This window comes from Camarhynchus parvulus, chromosome 5, assembly GCF_901933205.1.
Source record: "Camarhynchus parvulus chromosome 5, STF_HiC, whole genome shotgun sequence".
NCBI lineage: Eukaryota > Metazoa > Chordata > Aves > Passeriformes > Thraupidae > Camarhynchus > Camarhynchus parvulus.
Window position 1 is genome coordinate 5,917,540 of NC_044575.1, and position 20,233 is coordinate 5,937,772.

The 20,233-nt window shown below is 41.1% G+C and overlaps 1 protein-coding gene across 2 annotated transcripts in view; it reads right to left on the reverse strand.

The window, feature by feature from the left end:
- Positions 1–20,233, reverse strand: part of PARVA (parvin alpha) — a 62,723-nt gene that overhangs the window by 35,690 nt on the left and 6,800 nt on the right. The window contains exon 1 of one of the 2 annotated variants that reach the window (XM_030948745.1): positions 2,110–2,149. The exons of the other annotated variant lie outside the window; for it this stretch is intronic. Within the exon in view, the coding sequence (XP_030804605.1) occupies positions 2,110–2,113 (4 nt within the window). The 5' untranslated portion in view covers positions 2,114–2,149. Of the gene's footprint in view, positions 1–2,109; positions 2,150–20,233 lie in introns of those variants that run through there. 2 annotated transcript variants of the gene reach the window in all.

The window sequence follows — 20,233 nt, forward strand, 5'->3', positions numbered from 1 at the left end:
GGATCTTCTTCAGAGTGCTGGTCACATGAGAACTGACAAGCCTTCCATTTAAACACATAAGCCAACAACCCAGACCTGAAACAGGACTTTTATGTTTCAAAAATGATGTTAAGTCATCAGAAAGGGTGGGAGGAGAGCAACTGCTTAATTCTCAGCTACTGCAAATGGGCACAGCCTTACCAAAGCCAACAGAAGAGCACTGACTGATAGCAGAAGAGAATTTGCCTTACTGTTTACACTGATTGATTCCAATTGGAAAATTACAGGGTCAGGTCCTTAATGCTTCTGTCTCCTTTGCCCTGCTCTGTGTAAAAGTGACTAAAAGCCACGTGGAAGACTCCAAGCATCCCAGCAGCACAGAAACAAACACTGTCAGATCCTATCAGTCCCTTTTCCCCTTTGCCATGGGAAATGCGCTGCAGCAGCAGCACCCAGCTCTGCCTTCACACCAACAGCTGTGCACAGCAGAGCTCAGGGCTGCACAGAAGCATCCTCCCCACTGCATCTTCTGCTGAACTCAGGAAATAATACAAAACATGAATTAATTAAAATACTGTTGGTGAAATAAATGCCAGGCATCTTTCTACCTTGCAAACTACAATATGAGCTATACCACTGTATACCATATACAATATGAGCTACCAGAGAATCTGCTCTAAAGACCTCCAAGCCATTTTCTTTTAAGCATCACCACTTCTAAATATGGAAGCATCCTGCCCTTGAAAACCCATACCTTCCTCAATCGTGTAATGCTACAGTAAAATGATGATTAGAATGATAGGAAAGAGCTAACAAAAGAAAGACTAAATCAATCAGATGCTTTCTTATGCCTCTAAATGATACACATAAATTGTGTCTATCAGGTTCCCCCAGGCTATTTCAGGAGCAAGCAGAACACAAAATGATGCAGATTCATTACAAAAAGTCTAAATCTAATCTACCTGAATTTAAAATGCCAGGAATCATGTAAATGGAAGAAAAGATGACAGACCTTGCATGTTATACATAAGCAGAAACAAGAGTCATATAAACTGGGAGTCACACAAAGTGCTCATTTACCAAGAAATTACAGGTGAGATCCCTGGCAGTGCCAACATCTATTGGTGTAATTGCAGTGAGGACAGGGGTGTCTCCAAACTGCCTTGTGCCTTCCCCTGCCCTCCAGAGGATGCCATGAGCCTGGCACGTGGGGTTCAGGGGTGGCACTGAGGGTATGGGTGACATTTAACCTCTCCTCTCCACCCACCAGGGCTAAAATCCAAAAGAGAAGAATTCCAGCACAGGCTGTGTGATGCAAAGGGAGAAGGTAGATATCAGAGTTATGTTTTTATACATGCAAATTAAAACGGTGTCCTTCCCAAATAAAACATGAATGCTGACAAAAGTAATTTATAAGGGTCAATCCCAACTAGATCTAGGTGGTAAATGCTAAAAAATTAGACTCTTGAAAAATAAAATACTACTGATATGACACAGTTCACCTATAATATAACTGACATATGGCAAAAAAATGCATTGACAAGAACCTGAGAAACTCCAGCTCTCCCAGAATCTTACTGCTACTTGCAATGCACCTTGCAAGGTCCAAGTGTTACTCAACACAGGCAGGCCCATGGCCTTTTTCCCTAAACACACAGGAGAAAGAGAATGATGTTATACCTATAAATACACACACTTTTTTATGCCTCGTACCATAAACAAAATCTTTACTACAACCATACCATACATGCACACAAAATTGGATCATTTGGAACACTCAATAGTACAGCCTCTCTCTCCTAACAGGCCAGCCTCATTCCCTGCCATTAAATCAAGACACATTCAGGTCTAAAACCTTCACCTGGAGCCAGACTTCTTGACTTGCTATGTGCTGACATTTTAAACTGAATGCAGGAATAGTTCTCCTCTCATTTTCTAAGCTATGCTGCATCAAATTCTGAACATCAGCAATGCTCCTGAAAAGACAAATCAACCTCAAAGTCAACAGAATCTCAGCAGCATAAACCCAGTAAGCAGATCAGACCTAAATCATAACTCCTGCAGATTTCTCTTGTGGCACAAAAATATTACTCAGCAATAGGCAACACAATTGTTTACCAAATAACTTACTCATTTTTATGTCATTATTTCTCAAGTGGAAAAAGTACTGACTTTCAGGGATGCACTGAATTGGCTCAAAGTTTGTGCTAGAGCAAGAGGAAAAAACCCTTGATTTATAGACCTGCACATTAACAAGTGCCTCTTTCTTGTTACTCTCTCCCTGCCTTCCATTTAGAGTTCATGTTACTGGAGTTGGATTTCCTCTAGGCTGAGCCCTATTCAGTGCCTGCATTACTAGCCCAGTTCCAGTGGAGAGTCTGTTCCCAGAATCCTGCCAAGCTGGCAGTATGGTTCCTGAGAGACTACTTTGCCTGACATGCAGTAAGCTATTTATTGACACACCACTGTTCCCATTCAGTTCTGCACCGAAGCACTCAACTGGATAGCAGTTCCATATGTTGGATCTGTTACACTTCTCTGGAAAATTATATTACTTTGGGTAAATAAAAAGCTAAGAGCAGCAGGAAAAATATCATAAAAATGCAGCCGAATTTGTTTCATCCTGCCTCCATCAGCAAATTTGGTCTATGACCTCTGCATATGAGTCATGCAAGTGCTTTAAAACTTGCAGTGATTTATATTTTCAGGATAGGAAGTTCAAGGCTTATATTTCTGCTCCCCTACCATACATTACTATTCTTTATAAACAATTTCTTGATAATTATCTATCTAAAATATAGAGGCATCTTTTTTTCCTACTTTGTGGCGCACATTAACCAAAACCATTCATCTCAATAACCAGTGTCTGGGTTCTTGGCAGAGTAGAGCTGAATGTGTAGGTTATTCCTGGAACCATACTAAGCTGATGCTCTCATCATAGTTTTAGTCATGGAAACAGGCTTGCACCAAGACAGGCATTGTTTGTTAAAAAGGAAATTCCTGGCATATCTGTGAGAAACGAGGAGTAATAGGGTACACCACTTAAAAATGGAATATTTGCACAGGGCTGTTCATTAGAAGGCTTTAGTCTGCTCTACAAATCAGATTATGTTTTTTGCAGCTTTGGGCTTGTGTCCTGCTGAGAAACCACTCTCTGTATTCACAGTCCCTCTGCAGCACAGCTTCACTCCATGAGACTTGCCTTCATACAAGAGCAACAAGTTCTCTTCAAGCTTTGAAGAGATCTAGCAAAAGAGCTGACTTTCCAGTTTCTCTAAGCATTAATAGTGGGGCTTTTGGATTTACAAACCTGCATTTTCTATGGCCCATTTGACCTTTACCACAACACTTGCAAGGTTATGAGGAGGGTCTCACTGCCTTGAAAGAGATAATTTGCTTCCCTTGTGATTCAGCCCCATGCGAAGCACAGGGCTGCTCTAGCCATGGATATGTGACTTTACCATGAGGGACCAACTCTGAATTGTAGCGGTGAGCTGCCACTGATTAAGCACTCTTTGCCTGACTTCCTGTAAAATTCAGCAGAGTCCCTTCACTGAATAACAGTGTAAAAATCTATCTCCACAGATAAATTCTTGGCAGCTCTGTATCTTCAGCATTTCCCTCTGTAGGATATTTCAAGACAGCAAAAGCAAAGTGTCTCACTCATCAGAGTCTGGGGAGTTTGTGTGACAGTGGTGTTTATCCTCTTTGCTCTCTTGGACTGGTCCCGCCCAGACAATGAAAACCTTTTCATCTCATCTCTCCAGAGTACTAACAGAGATCAATAATTCTGCTTTATCAAATGGAAAATCTCTGGGGTCTTGTGAATCATGTGCTGGCAGCTTTATTTAGATGGAAATCTATGTTCATCCCTGGGAAGCCTTGCTTTATAAAACGATTTTCTGTAACATTCAGACTTCAGCTGATCTTTCAAATAATTTCTAGGCTGAATGAGTTAAAACACAGGTGAAGTTTCCCTGCTGGATGATCAGCTCAAGCACAAAACCTGACCTGACAGATCTGGATCAGTTTTAGAAGTCGGCCGCAAAACGTTACATCAGTGAGCAAGTTAATCCCAAGGCAGGACCTGAAAGCTTCTGTTTTTCTTCAAATGTTTCCATTTTCATTAGTACTACAGGGCATGTCAGGCGAATCCTACCCTTTGTTACTTGTGCAGCCCAATTGCAATTAAGCTAACAAGTCTGCTGCAGTACAGGATGGTGTCCAAACCCTTTTCATAGCTGTGGTAGCTCAGGAAGAAGAAAGCAAACCCTTAATTTGTCACTGAGGTAAGCGTTTATCGACTGTGGGACCAAAGGAAGGTCAACACATCTCTGCTGTTTCAGAACTACAATGGCACTTTAAGCCTCCTGATACCACTTTGATGCAGACAATGGCCATTATCACTATTTCATGAGTATGAGAACAGACACATAGAGAAAAAAAAAATAGAAAGAGAATTTGCACACAGCCTCAGAGCAGAACAGGATTAGTGCTCAGAGGCTGCTGGCTCCCAGCACAGGCTCAGTCCCCACATCATCCCTCTCACGCACATCCCCCTCCCCTCACCCTCTGTCCTGATTCAAGCTGGTCACCTCCTCAACGCTGCTGTCCCCTTCCAAGGCCTGTGTTTGTTATCACCTTTCCTATCTCCCACTCTGCTGCTGCCCCAGCCACTTGCTCCCCACGGCTTCCCCCTTCTGCACCCTACAGCTGCAGGCATAGAGCCAGAGCTGCTATGCCCAAGGGATCTTGTTTTCCAGATCCCACAGGGAGCAGAACCAGATAGGTAAATGATGAAAAACAGTGCCCCATGTTGCCAATCTAATTTATCATATTTTGAATGCAGGTATTAAAAATATGAAAATTATTATTGACTCTCTCTCATCCCATTTAGTGGCACCTTAGACTGATCATTTGAACTTTGCCTTAGAAATCTGTTTCCAGAATTAACTGCTGATTTTACATTACATCCTAGACTGTGTATTTCTCACCATAATCTCCAGGCCCTCTCTGCTCCCCGTAAAACATTTTTTCCTGTCAATTTCTGAAAAGTCTTTAAACAATATTAGGAAGAGAATCTGATAGTCTATGCTTCTAGGCAGAACCAAATTCAAAACCACTGTACAGGCAAAAAAAAAAAAAAATTTCCTGGATCAATCAAAGCTTAGTTCAAGCAAGGGAAGATGTTGCCTTTCGCAGTCAGAGGAATCTACCAGCTGTGGAAGAGCACGAGGCAGGCAAGAGCAAAGAGGAAAGTCTCAGTGGCTGGCCAGGTTTACACAACTGCAGGGCAGGGGAGAGGCCAGGAGGCCAGGCCAGAGCTGTGCCCCACCACAGAGCACCTGCATGCAAATGCAGCAGCACCAGCCCAGGGGCTCCCAAGGGAACCACTTGCCATAAGTAAATGCACTTTGACAGCAGCTCCTAATAAGAGGAAGGAAATGAGGGAGAGAAAGAAAAGTGATAGGAGACAAAAGGACTTTATAAACCAGGGCTTTATTGCTTTCATTTGCAGCATTTTCCCTTTGTTCTGTTGAGCCTTCCAATTCCAGATACTGCACAAAAGAGATACCTGTCTAAAAAAGTTTATTTCAATCTGAAACTGACTTGTAAAATGCTTCACTAATTCAACAGCCCATTATCAGGAGTAACAATGAGCTACCTCTAATTAATTTGGTGCAGCCTTTGCTTCTGATACCAATCAAATCAATATTAATGGGGAGTTTGTGCTCTCTCATTACAGCACAAAAAGGGTACCAATCTTCTCATGGAGATTTTTGGACCATAAACTGTGTTTGAGGTCAGCGTAGCTGGCTTCTTCCCACACCCTTTTTTTCGACCAGAATGGAAAAAAATATATAATGATGTGCTATTTAGTACCTGGATAAAAATCTACACTCAGGCTGCCTACACCAAAAGACTGAAACCAGTTCAATATGAAGAAATCTCAGTCTAAGAAAATAAAGATTTTAGTAGCTCGCAGAGCTCAAATTAAACACTTAAATAGGTAACACCAGATATTTCTCATGCTGCCTCACATTTCTCTATTTATTTTTATCTGCAGGATCAGGCGTGTTAGAGAGGGAGGCCTGGTAAGAATTGCCTCAGCCATCATTCTTGGTTACTTACATCTGTGGTCAATTTTCCACACTTTCTTCCATAAAAGGTAAACGAGGCACTGTACTTGCAACAGGATAATCTAAACAATATGAACAATGTTACTGTTGAAGACCATCTGGCTCATCAAGCACAGCTCCAGACTTTTAACTCCTTGAATAAAGTGTGGAACCCCGCAGCGGTTTGGTTTTTTTTTTAATTTTTTTATCCAAAATTCATTTTTAAAATGGTAAAAGTAGAGGTCGTGGAGACACGAGGGATTCAGACAGGGAGAAAATTCAGTTTCTGGTTTTATCCTTTTTGTATCTTATGGATGTTGCAATCCAGGCTACATACAAACACTCAGACGTCAAATTTTCCTATTAAAAAAAGCCCTCCACGAGTAACTGGTATGTGTGGGGTTGGTGTTCCAGAGGGGAGACAAGAGGGTTAAGTATTTCATAATTCACTTCAACTTAATGGCCTGATTCTGCCACTTCTTAAAAGGTAATAAAAGTCAAAGAAGGGTCACCAGGAATTAGAGGAAAACAGGGGGGAGGGATAAGGGTGAACACGACCAAAGAAGGCTTTTGCTAATTGTACACACAATGTCTTATCTGTAGATAAATTAACAAGTGGCGGCTCTCTGGGAGAAGAATGTGAAAGCAGCGCAGGAACAAAACAACCTGGAAGAGGGCGAGCCAGCAGGGAGAACACCGTGATCCCCAAAGTCCAAAGAGCAGAGGAAGCACCGGAGGTGTTTGTGCCCCGTCCTCCAGAGGCCAGCCCATGGCTCTGTGCCTCAGTTTCCCCAGCCAGCCACTCCCAGGGGAGCAGTGCCGGGGCTCACCTCAGCTCCGGGAAGCTCTGGGATACAGAAGGGCAGCCAGTCGTGGCTTACAGCACAACAGACACACAGGAGTTAAATATTCTTACACTTCCAAAAGGCCACAGACTTCAAAACACGCTTGGTTTTCAACCGAGCAACAGAAATAATTAGATTTTGTCGTGGGTCTCTGTTCAGTTTTTGCTCAGCTCCCTGATTTCTCTGTGCACAGAGTGGGTTAAAAAGCCCTGTAAGCGTTGGCTGTAACAGGGCAGGGCTTTGGTCCTCAAGGGGGTTGTTATCCTCCAAAGAAGTTTTAATGGCATTATAAAAACCAAACCAAAACAAAACAATAAAAACATCCAAAACAAAACCAAAACCCCACAACCAACTGGTTGTTGAAATACTTCAATGCTTTTTATTTAATTTCTAAACATATTTTTGGAAAGGAAAGCAAAGAAAATGAATTAGACCATAGTTGGATTTTTTTCTTTTTGTGTAAACACAGAAATTAATTTTCATATTCAGCGGTTCCTTGCTTTAAATTCTGCATCTTGCTTTAACTAGAAACATCAGCCTATCTGGTTTTTAGGTAGAGCACACACAGGGCTGAACCTTCCCCCACAGTAAGTTCTTCCAGCCACTCCCAAAAACATGTGCCCACAGCCCTTTTTCAAAGTCTACTCTAATTTAGATCTAATTTCCATTGAAGCTAATATATCATAAGCCCACTGCAATATGTACTGACATACATATACTGAATTCTTGGCTTACAAAATCATTTTAAGATGCAAGAAGGACTTTTAAAAATTATTTTTAAAGAAATTGTATTTAATATATGCTCATGACTCATCAATTGAAAAGAAAAAGCAATGTTACAGTAAGCAAGATCAGGCAGTTTTATGATTAATGGGGTCAAAAAGTTAGAATTCATGTTTAAAACTTTGGTTACTCACACTGAAACAATTAACCCTATCTATCGGGCATCAGGCCCCAAAAAACAATGCAAAATTTCAGAAAGAAGCAATACTATGTTACAAAACACTTATTTTGGTGTGTGCTCCTTCCCTTCATAAACAGAGCAACAGATTTCACTTATTTATCAAGAGATTCTCCGGGTGTAACTCTTCCAAAGCAAATCTGGCTTTGAGGCCTGAGACACTATAGTACAATGTGTAAACTAGGCTTGCCCTAATGGCTATTTTGCTGCAAAAGCATCCTGTTTTCTGCTGCCCCAACTGAAAGTCTCTTTCCTCCTACTTGAGCTAATATTAGGATTTGAAAAATGAAAACAGAAGCCATTTGATCAGCAAGGAACCTGCTGCCAAAACCTCCCGTGCGATCGTGACAGCCCCGGTTACAAAAGCGCTGCCAATTGTATCGTAGCTGACAGAAAAATCATTCCTTTATGTCGCCCTGCTTTTTAAAGATTTTCGAAGCCTTCTGATGTTTACATTCTTGTAACAAACCTTCTCACACACTTTCTGTAAATAACTTATTGGTTTGCATTCTTTTGTGGAAGAAGAGAAATTTGATGGACTGTTGCTTTGTCCAGTGTCATTGGAGAGGTGGCACTGTCACCCTCCAATCCACTGTCACTTTTGAAAATCTGTAAATGCTGGAGTCAAAAAATAACCTGTTTTTTCTACCTTGACAACAGCAGCATGTCCGTGCCGTGTTGTTTCTGTCTTATAGTAACATTTAAATTAATTTTGCTGCTAACTCGACTGAGTGTTCATGATAGCGAGCATCAAATGCACTGTAAGCAGCTCCTGGATTTTAATTAAGAGCATTCCACAGGAATAATGCTAACACGTGCTGAGTGATAAACATATAAGCACTAATACTGTTCTGTAAAGCCTTAAATTACACGCTCCACTGCGCTGCATTTAAATCCTAGAAGACACTGGCACCAATTGCTGGGATTACAACTTTCAATTAAACCTAGAACTAAATTACTGGATTTCTAACCATTTCTTTAATTCACACCTGTCTGCTAAGCCTTTCACCACATTCACACTTAATAACCCTTAACATTTTTCATTGAGAAAGCTCAAAGGTTCTTCCAGATTTAATCCCCGTCACCGCTCCACTTCACACATCTGGAAACTGAGGCACACAATAATTAAACATCCCAAACTAATGCAGGAACCTGTGCCACGACCACTGCTTTTGAAAGGGGCAGTTGCACCTTGTTCCACACTTGTTGATCAATCTCACTCCCACCTGATCATCATCTTTTGAGCAAGTATTCACATGGCCGTATGGTAAATTATGCCAGGAAAGAGCTTCAGATTAAACTGAGGGGTAAAAGGAGTTACATGCTTGTAAATGAACACAGCTAAGTCTGTAGCCATTATTTATGAGGCACCTCTAAGTGGGCACATTTCTAGACTTCTTCTAGACCTTTCTATATAGACTCAGCACAATCAAAGTCAACAGCTGTCTTTGAAAACCTCAGTCATGTTCTCATCTAATTGAAAAGAGATAAAAGAAGAAAACAAAACCAAAATATTTTTCTCCTCCTGATTCGGGACTGTTCTCTATTTGAAAAAGTAGCTAATTGCTTTTCTAAATAATGTTAAGGTTACTCAGATTAAATCTCATCAAGAAGCATTTAGCCAACATGTGCATTTCATATAGCAAAATCCTCAGATTTTCTGAAAGCCTCATGCCCATACTCTTGTCCACACCACAGCTGAAGAGCTGCGTGGATGCTGTGCATGGTGCAGAGCTGTGACACTGGGGAGAGCTCTGCACCTGCATTTGCACACCTGGAGTGCTGTGCCCAGTTCTGGGCCACAAAGGTGCTTAGTAACCTGGAGCATCTCTCATGAGGATGAGACCCAGAGTCCCAAAGCTCTGGTGCATGCAGAGGTTCTCCAACTCAGAAATGTTGAGAATATTGAGAGAACTGGAGAACAGAAGCACAGAACAGGACAAAGAATCTGCGCAGCCATGCGTACCCTCGACTACTCTTTACATGCACAGACATCAAATGACTAATTCAAATTAAAGAAATCTAAGCCAGATGCATATACAAAAACACCTCATTCCTTTCCTGCACTCCTCCTAGATTCATTTAGTAGCCTGGTAAAAAGTAGTCTATTGAACAAATATGCTCTGGGCATAAGATCTGCCACAAACCAAAATTATTGAGAATGATTCTGTCTTTCACCTAATGTTTGATATATCTCATTAGGTATACTGAAATCCTTGTACACACCAGGAAGTAAATGGTCTGAATATTTTGAGAAGTGTAAAGCTAACATGTATCACCTCTGAGGAAAAATATTATCCTCTCCTTTTTTTGGTTGTCATTACAAAAGTACGTAGTTGTTTCCTGCAGATGAAATCCCTGGAACTGCACATTCTAGTCTGTACTCTACAGTAACTGCTTTGAAGCAAAAATAAAAATTCTTGGGTTGCAGCTTCTTGTGCAAAGGTTTCCATGTCAGTAACAACAACATGTGTAACACTTTTAAAGCCTGATGAACTAGAAGACAAGGAGGACTCTGCTAAACACAAAATCCCTTACAGTGCCTGGATAAAACAACTGAAGAAAACCGCTGCAGCTGCTTGTACTGTCTCTAGGTTTTGGCATTCATTATTTAAGTTCAGTGGAAACTCTTCAGCCTTGAAGTAGACTGACTCATGCACTTTAACTTCCAATTTCCTGCAAACAATCCATTAGTTTTTGGCAAGTTTCATACTGCACAGTACTTCCCTGAAAAGGGCAGCTCCCAAACTCTTCTGATTTCAGCAGCATTTTTTCAGTTTAATGAAAGTAGAATTTGTACTTGTGCCCTTGCAATACTGAGTGTGATCCCCACCTGAAGGTGTCTGACACACTTATCAAAGGCAGATGAATGACTTTGCTTAGAAAGGTTCTCTTCAAATGTACTTGTTGGGACAAATTCTACTGGGCTGTACTGTATGGGCATTTCTCAGAGCTTAGATGTGCACTGTTAAGTTTTACCTGACAAGGAAAGCAAAAGAAATATTTTCATACTACCTACACCTCTCCCAAAAGTGCACTACCTACTCTTACATTTCTCTGCTTTTATAACAGCTGAAATGAGCTACTTGATAAGTAAATGCTAATTCCATCATTTGTAGCTATAATGGTTTTAAAATTTAGCATTCCCTTCAAATATTTTGTCCCCAAGTGATATCTGAAATATGTCAGTAACTCAGAATGGAAAATAACTGTGGTATCTCCATTGCCACCAGTTGGTAACTGTATATAAATGTGGTCTAGTAAGCAGGGACTAGTAAAATAATTCTTCCAACCCCAGGATGCAATTATTTAAAAATGAGAAAAGAGATGAAAGAATCAACATAAATATATGTGCATACAGCTTTCAAAGTACTCAGTGGGATTCCAAATCTCCAGTTTAGCTGACACAGTAGAAGAGCTTTCCACATTAAAATTAATTTTTTTTCACTCTGTGCACCTTGCAGAGTGTGGTGCTGGAATCTTGAGTTTATCCACATTCTAAAAAAGCTACAGCAAACAGCAGCACAGATTTTCTCACCTCAGTGTACCAAATCTCCATCTACACAAGGCAATCATAAATAGGTTGCACAGTTTCCATGTTCATTCAAGGCCTTAGCCCTCTCTCCTGGGACTGTCAGCAAGCACAATTTAATAACTGAGATGTGCAAACTGCTCCACTCTTTATAAGAACTGAGCCCATCTGATCCAAGGGGTTTCATTTCAATGATACAACCATCAAATGGGCAGTGGCCATCGTGGCAAAGTCCCTATGCAACCACCTAGGCAAGGTGGTCTAGTAGCAAAAAAGTTCACCAAAATGTAGAAGCAAGCTCTAGAATGTTTTGAAAGGCTTGTTTTTAAGTGTTTAAAAATACATTGTGACTACCAGGGGATTTTACATATTGTGGGAACTTAAGTGGTTATGGCTGTGGAACTTAAGCACCTAGATCTGCTATGTTACTTGGGTGTTCAAAAGACACCTACCAGTTAAAAATGAGCAAGATAATAAAGCTCTACAGGTGCCCGCATTCCAGCTGAGAAAAGTCCAACAGGTATTTCATTCCCTACTGCTGTACATGAACACAGGCATAAAGCTGACTCTAACAGCAGGTGCTTATTTCCCAGCTTCCTTTCCCAAGCTAGACCATGTACAGGTATTTCCACTGTAAATAAGAATACACAAAGATGGCAGACCAAAGTTGTAGCAATTATTACTTAACGCTGAGAGTACCTTCTTTTCTGCACAATTATGTGATGTTTCATAGCAACTCTAAGTTTGTATTATTTCTTGGTATGTGTGTTGTTATCCTCCACCTCAGAAAGAACTCTCTCCTACCTTGTTGAAGCCCCTGGGAAGTATCCCCAAAGACTGGTTAAAAGCTCAGACAATTAGCATAAGCTTCCCTTTCCCTTTCCTTCTTCCTTCCTTCCTTCCTTCCTTTCTCACTTCCTTCCTTCCTTTCTCACTTCCTTCCTTCCTTTCTCTCTTCATTCCTTACTTCTCTCTTCCAGTCTGTTTTTTTAACAGACTCCCATTTCCCCACTTTTAAAAATGTGCAATTTCTTGCAGCTTTCCTTAAGGCTGTCTGATAGCTCCATTCCCTCTTTGCACTCCATTTCCAAGCCTTAGCAGAGAATGTGCCTGATTTAGTCCTTGAGCTCTGCCTACTCTGACATGATCCATGTATGCACCTCTTTGAGCCATGAATGCTTTCTTGACTTGCGTCTTTGACTTGTCTCCTTGCACGCTCATTGTCAGGAGGGGAATTAAGTGGTTTGTCAGACTGATCCCAAGTGCTTAGCATCTGAACAGCGTGAAGTTTTACTCCGCTGAGTAAGAAAACATTTCCCACAACTTCATCCCTCTAGCCATGATAAGTGCCTACATACAATTCTACTTCCCTGACAAAAGAATAAAAATTACAGACATCCTTATCTCCCTGGGATTTATTACTGGAACTGGAGACTGATGGTTTGAACTGGGGAACTGAATGAAGCAGAGCTGGCACGCCAGTCATCCAGGGGTTAAGCTAATTTGTTAGTGCCCTTGCTGTTTCTTGCTGTCAGCCACAGTGCATCCACTCTTTAAATTCTGAAAGGAACACCGACCTTTAATCTGTGGTATTAGTTCCTTTGACAAAATGGAAGATTATGTCTTTCTCCCACAAGCCTTCATGCGAAGCTTAGCCAGCTTCCATCTGGTCTAGCTAATTAAATGTAAGTTAACATTAAGTTAAGAGCCAGCTCCAGCCCACAGACCTTCTATTCTGCAACGGCAGATTTATTAATTGCCTGAACTATATGAGTATTTAATACCAATTTTTGATTACTTCTATTTTCTTTGCTCTCTCATGAAAACAGGGAAATGTTTTTGAAGACATATTTGCATAATTTCAGTTCAGAAACACAAAACACCAAGACGTGCTAATAAGATTCTGAGCAGCCATAGCACTGTCAGGTTTTTTTCTTCTGTATTTGACATGTTAATAAAGTACCATCATAACAGTGTGAAGGATCTGCCTATTATGCACAAGATGTGGAATCACTGGAGCTGTACACTTAAAGCTGGCCCTGACCCACAATCTGGCCCTACATGTACTAAAACTACAGCCAGTTGTTGTATTCCTTATTCAGTCAAAACTTTCTTCGACCTTAATGGGCGTCCTGTCTGAATGAAGAACAAAGGGATTACATCTAATATGGGAAGCTAGTAATTAGAATCATGCCCACAGCTGACTTTTGATAAAATTAAGTTGTAAAAATGAAAATACAAAGAATTTACAAAGTCAAAATCGTGCTTTGTGCTGTTTTAACATTAGCTCTATGTAGGTGTGGTGTCTAATCTATTTCACTGTATTTAACATTAGATGTTAGAGAAGAAAACTATACACTTCAAGACTTTTAAAATAAATAATACAGCAAAGTTAGATTTATAAATTTTTTTAACACCTGACATTACTTTGAGAAAGTCTGTTATTACGTCAAACATCTTAAACCTCTTAACCAAGCCTTCCTTCTTTGGGATAGAGTCAAAGATCACATTAAGAAATGTTATTTCTTCATATATCTATTTAATATAATTCCTGCTGCTACTGTATGTAAAGCATATTTAAAAATTCATACCGCAGGAAACTTCTACCTAGTTCACATATAAAAACCAACTGACAAACCAAAGAACCCCAACCAGTTAAAAGTTCAGTTTCATATAAAAATCTAAACTGTACCAGGACACACATCGGAGAGTTAAAAAACCAACAAAAGCTGTGAATGGAGCAAGACTAACCACAGAAATGAGGAGACCACGGCTTCCTTCCGCTCCTTTGCCTGCAGAAGATCACATGAGTAAATCAATTCACCTTTTCTGCCTCAGTTGCCTAAGCAGATGGTGCGGGGAGAACAAACATTTCTCCTTTTCTGATCTCACCTTAAAATTCTCAGGTGTTTCAGTCAGATGAGATGTTCTGTGTAAGGCCAGACTGTTACCAGCTAATATTATGTTGGGAATAGCAACAGACAAGCAATTTACTTCTAAGAGTCTCTGAAAACAAAACTGCTATTTTAGAGGGTGCAAGACCAACAACAGACACAAAGCATTTCTGACTATATGTTTATAATATGGGGTTTTCTTATCAACTTATTCTCTTCTCTCATCTATCCATTAAATTATAACGACCTGTTTCCAAAAAAACCCAAACAACCCAGACCAAAAATCTGAATCCCCTTCTCATAAGCTTTTATTCTCCGTTCTATCTTCTGCCTTGCTTACTTTACATTTGTGTTCTCTCTGTGTACACCAGCTCTGTTTATTTTGATAGCTTACCCTGGGAATGCTGTTCTGCACAGAATTATCTTTTACTCAGGCAAAAGGAGAATGTCTGATAAAATCCACAGGGGGAACCCCCTCAAAAACAAAATACAAGACCCCAAATGCAATCTGAATGTACTGGTTTGACTCTAAGGCTAGACAGGGCTTTCTGCTACAGGCCATTAAGATTCAGCTCATTTTCAGAATACCAGGCGTGCACCCAGGATCTGCTGAGCTCCATTCTGACACAGCAGCAGCCGATTCCTCCGGACTCATTCCTGGCACTTGGGCTGCTCACAACAGCTTTCCTCGTCAGCTGGAGCCACCTTGTGCCCTTCGGAGCACCTGCACCCTGCGGGCTGCTGAGGAAAAACTGGGTGTACAGGCTGGCTCCTTCTGCATCAGACAGCAACTCCTAAAAACCATTTATTCGGATTCTACACAAACCGTTTCATTTGGGAGTAACCGCATCAAATCGGTTAAAGATGATTTATTTGCGGGTAACTATTTCAAGTCGGTTAAAAATGAACAGGATAATAAAGCTGCAGATCAACTGGATGTTGATTATTTTGTTTCCAATTCAACCCACCACTGCAGTAAGGACTTAAGAGTTATGCAGGACACTAAGTCACTTGGAACGCTCATGGTATAATGAGGAATACCACCACTATTTTCCAGTTTATCCCGTGCCCTTACATATGATTGAGAATTATAACAAAGCAGTGACAAGAATGCGAGACCACGAGCTGCTCTGCTGCCAGTTTTACTTTGCAGTCAAACAGCAAAGTCTCTTTCTCTGCAGTAATGAATTTGAGTGCACAGCATAAGAATGTTTGAAAGTGCTGCAATTCAGATTTGGCCTCTAGCCATAAAATTCTAATGCAGCTTTCAAACATGTCTAAAGTCAGAGTTCATTTTTTTTTGGTCTCATTATAAAATAGGGATCACATGAATCAAATAGGTGTGGACAAACTTCCAGAGGCTACTGGGGCAAATTATGACTTAGGCCCAAATCTACCATATTCCTGTTATTCTGACAGGATCAATATCAAATGTGTTGAGGATATGAGGGTACTGAGCCAATAGGTATCTCCTTTCTTTCTCAAAGCAAGAGTGATGTTCTTTATTCCAAGTGGGTAAGACAGATGTAATCGCACCTTCTAATAAAATTAATACTTACCATTTAAACACATGAAACCTGACATTTCTTCTTAAACCTGAAAGCATAGGCCACAAAAACCCACAAACCACAAAACCCAAACCCCTGAACTACACAGTTACAACGAAAAGTGTTCTGACCTTTTACCATTCTTCTTCTTCATGCACTCTGACGACAAGTTAGGCATATCATCTTTTGAATTCAGCTCTGCAATACATTATACTGCATTTACTCTGAGCACTCTGACATTATCATTATCTTCTTTTGTGCCCAACAGCAACTGCAGCTCCTATAATGCCATTATTGTAATTAAGAACAATCTGAACCATTGACAGCATTGCCTCGTTTGCTCTAGAATCCCCTGTGCATTAGTGTTCTTCTAAACCAATATTTCACTATTAATAGTTTGCTACTTTAGAGCTGCCTACGGTTAAAAAAAAAATTAGGCCTCAGCCTAACTCAGTGGCCAAAGAAAAAACCTGCTAAGAAAAAAATAAATGAAAGGCTGTGCACTGGCAAACTGTTACACTTTTCTTTACATGTGTTGAAAATGGATTCACACCCTGCCAACCTATTCAGGCCGTTACCCAGGTGAGGAAGCTTATTTTGGCTTGCTTCAAAAGGACCACCTGGACAGATACAAAAGAAAACATCTCTTCTCCCACAAAATGTACCCAAAGTCTAAACTCTAAATGTACTCTGTCTAAACTCTCCCTTTCATTAATCCAGCTCACAGTTGGGTAAGTAGGGCACAGCAATTTAGGCATTCTTGTCTGGGAAATTCTGACCTTAACTCCCGGCCCTGCAGCACATGTGCTCTGCAGGCTGCCTGCACCTTATCCATGTGTTTGCTGAGGGTGACACCTGCTGTCCCTGGGCCAGGGAGGGGCTCAGCCATAGCCCTGGGATCAGCTAACACCCACACTAGTGCAGTTCCAGGGAAACCACCAAGCATGGGAAAAAGAGCCGCAGGTGCAATAGCAGGACAGCACTGCATCTCTCAGAACCCAGAAAACCCAGAAATGGCCCCATCATCAGAAGCAACTTCCATTTTCCTTCTGCAGTAAATGAGAAGCTGGAGTGCTTAATTCTACCAGAAAAGAACCCAGCAATCATTACCTGCATGCTGTCTGAAAAGGGACCACGGCTGGTAATGTGGAGTTGTAGGTGTTTGTTTGTAGTAGATGTGAACATGGGAAAGCAGCATATGAAGATGACCAAAGAAACATGGCTAGTGCAAAAGAGCTGGTAACTCCCAAGGAAATTTACATTGATGTGGTGGCAAACTTTTTCTTCTTGTGAACACGTATTTCATTATAAAAATTACCAACCTTATGTTAAAGGAATATTCAGGAAATGGCAATGCTCAGGCTACATTTGGAATGCTCAGGCTACATTTGGAATTTTTTATTCTTTCAAAGCTTTTGCAGTGTGGGATTGTATTTTTATGTCTGGGAAATCACTACTGGGCTGGAGCTGCTTTTCTCTCCACTAGAGTCTCTGCCCAGAGCTTCTGATGGGGAACAGTGCTCACTGACAATTGTTGCACCCCCTCTCCTCCTAAAGTCCCTTTTCCCAAGTGGGATTTCATAGGTTTCCCTATGAATAAAAGCTAATATCACCCATCACTGGATCAGTGCCACAGACTGCTCTACCACTCCACTGGAAGTGCAAAGAACAGGAGCAGCTCTGTACTAAGCAGGAATCAGAGAAGCCAGAGGGACTTAACCATAACTGCAACTACCAAGAATGACTCACAGAATTCATATTCCAAGTGTTTTCTTTCACAAAAATAATTATCTAAGAAAAAGTAACATATTGTCAACCATGGTACACTGTGTGCTGCTTGACACAAAGATCAATACGAAGTCAGGAAGGGAAGTGCAAAGATTAAAAGGAAAGCAGTATTGCTAAGTCAGGACCTTTTGTGTTAAATCCACATATATGATCAGAACATTTCATAGCACCACATGCAATTATTTCCCATGGACTACTACAAAACTGAAAGGAAACAAGAGCATTTGGGAGACTGTAGAGCTTTGTTACTTCACCCTGCAATTCTTTAATATTTTGAGAAAGATCACTGCTTGCTGAACAGTGGTACAGTCTAGAGGCAGGTGCAGGATTTGGGTGAACAGATGGTGGCTAATCTTCCTAATACAGCTCTGCCAGCACAACTCACTTTTGACCAGTCACATCCCTAGTTTTTTTCTGGGCCTTGGTTTTCCCTGGCCTGAGCACAGCTTTTCGAGGAGTAGTTGCAGAGCAGACCAAGGATTCACAAAAGACTATTGATCTGATTTTGCTTTTGGTCCAAGACATCTTTTGTTTATATTTCAGTTTGGTCACTAAAGTGAATTAACTCACTGGTGCACTCAACACAGACATACACACCCAATTCCAACAGGGACAAAGGTATTCAAGCCAAATAACATTATCGATTAGTAAGTATTAGCACACCAAGCAGAAGATGCATGATGTTGCATGTAGAGAGCAAGGCTTTGCTACTCAGTGCTCCAACTACAGCCACACACACAGGAGCAGCACAGGAACTCCTACGAGCTGGAGAAGGCACACAGAACACACAGAGAGCAAGCTACACCTTCAGCCCCAGCACAGCCCCACATCTGGAAGAGCTGCAAGTGAAAATGTGAACACTGCGAAATATCCTGCCTTGCAGCTCATCCTCTCAGGCAAAAGGGCATAACACTGCTTCCAGCACAGCGCTGACTGCAGCACCTGCAGCGTCAGCTGGCCTTTCAGGATGTCTTCTTGTGGGGCTGGCTGCAGTTCAGCTGATAAAACAGCTTATTGTTAGGGATACAACAACTGTATTTGAACAGGAACTGGTGTGGGCAACACGATTTTAGGTACACCTCAACCACTGATTTTCTCAAGTTTCACTTCACTAAGAACCGTGTCCCAGTTCAGCAACTGCTGATTTCACCCACAGCAACACCAGCATTTTGCTGAAAAAGACTGCACAACTCTGGATTAAGTTCTTAGGAAGCACTTGATCTCAGATACAGTGACATAACAAACAAACTGGACTGTCCTTATCTTAATCGCTGTGAGAAAGGCAGAGAGGCCAGTACTAAACTGTTCTGCAAAGAGGGCATCATTTATGGTTGTGAAAGGCACTAAAGAAAGAAAATAAAAATTAGGATATATCCCAGAGATTCTGTCCAAGGGAGACTTCTAGAAGCACAGACCTGTACTTACAGGTAGCTGCCTTTAAGGTGGGGGGTTTCAGAAGATGTAAATCCAATGAGAAATTTTCTCTTTGCCAATCTTGGCCTCTAGGTCTTCCCTTACCTTCAGGGCATATTCCTTTAAATGCTACGGGAAATATCAGAGCTCTAAAACTCCAAATTCTCTTGACAGCTCACTCACTTCACTGAGGGTGAAAACTTTATCCTCAGTTGAGTACCTCATATTTCTTCTACAGCATTATTCAATTATATCCAAACTGGATATATGTTTTTATGAGGATGATCTAAGGGAATGCATGTTTTAAATCTGGAGATGTAAAGGAAAAATTAGCACTGAAACAAAAGTGCATCAATCTGAGCTGGTCCCTAGCTGGTTTTGGTGTTTGGTTTTTTTTGTTTTGTTTTGTTTTGGTTCTTTTGTTGTTATTGTTGTTAGTTGGTTGGTTTTGGTTTTTGTTTGTTTGTTTGTTTGTTTTTGTTTTGGTTTTTTGGTTGTCTTTTTCATGGCTCCATCCTGTAATCTGAAAGCACTGGAGGCTGCTCTTCAACCAATTGTTCAATGCATGTTTATTTTTAGCTGAAACCTCAGCTCAGATGATGAAGGAATTATTTAAATGGGAAAAAGTCAGGAAATAAAACATATTTCTGCAGCAGCTGACTTGCCCACATAATTTAGGCTTTTGCAAGTCAAATGCAAAGACAAGAGTTCAGTGGCTCCTGCCCTCATGCAGGTAGTCAGAGAACAGTAGAATTCTGGTTTGGGTCAGAACAGGAGATCAAAGCCCAGGGCCCTGGTACCTGGCAGAAATGCCTTCTTTCCAATACTAACAGGAAATGGCAAATCAACAGAAGCTTCACAACAGCTTCATAATGCTAACAACATGCCACAACAGGTATTTTATGATTTCTGAACACAAGATGTCTCTGATGGCCTACGTGATTCACACATGGACCACTGGAGACGTGCAAGATCCACAAAGACTCGCTTTTAGCCCCCACCCCCCAATTCCTTTTAGAAAACATTTCTGGCATCCAAAACACCTCACAGCAGTAAGTTTCACAAAATAATCATGCACAGCCTGGCCCTGTGCTCCCTTCACACACATCCCCTCACTGCATGCATGGCTCCTCCTGCCTCCAGTGAGCACCACCA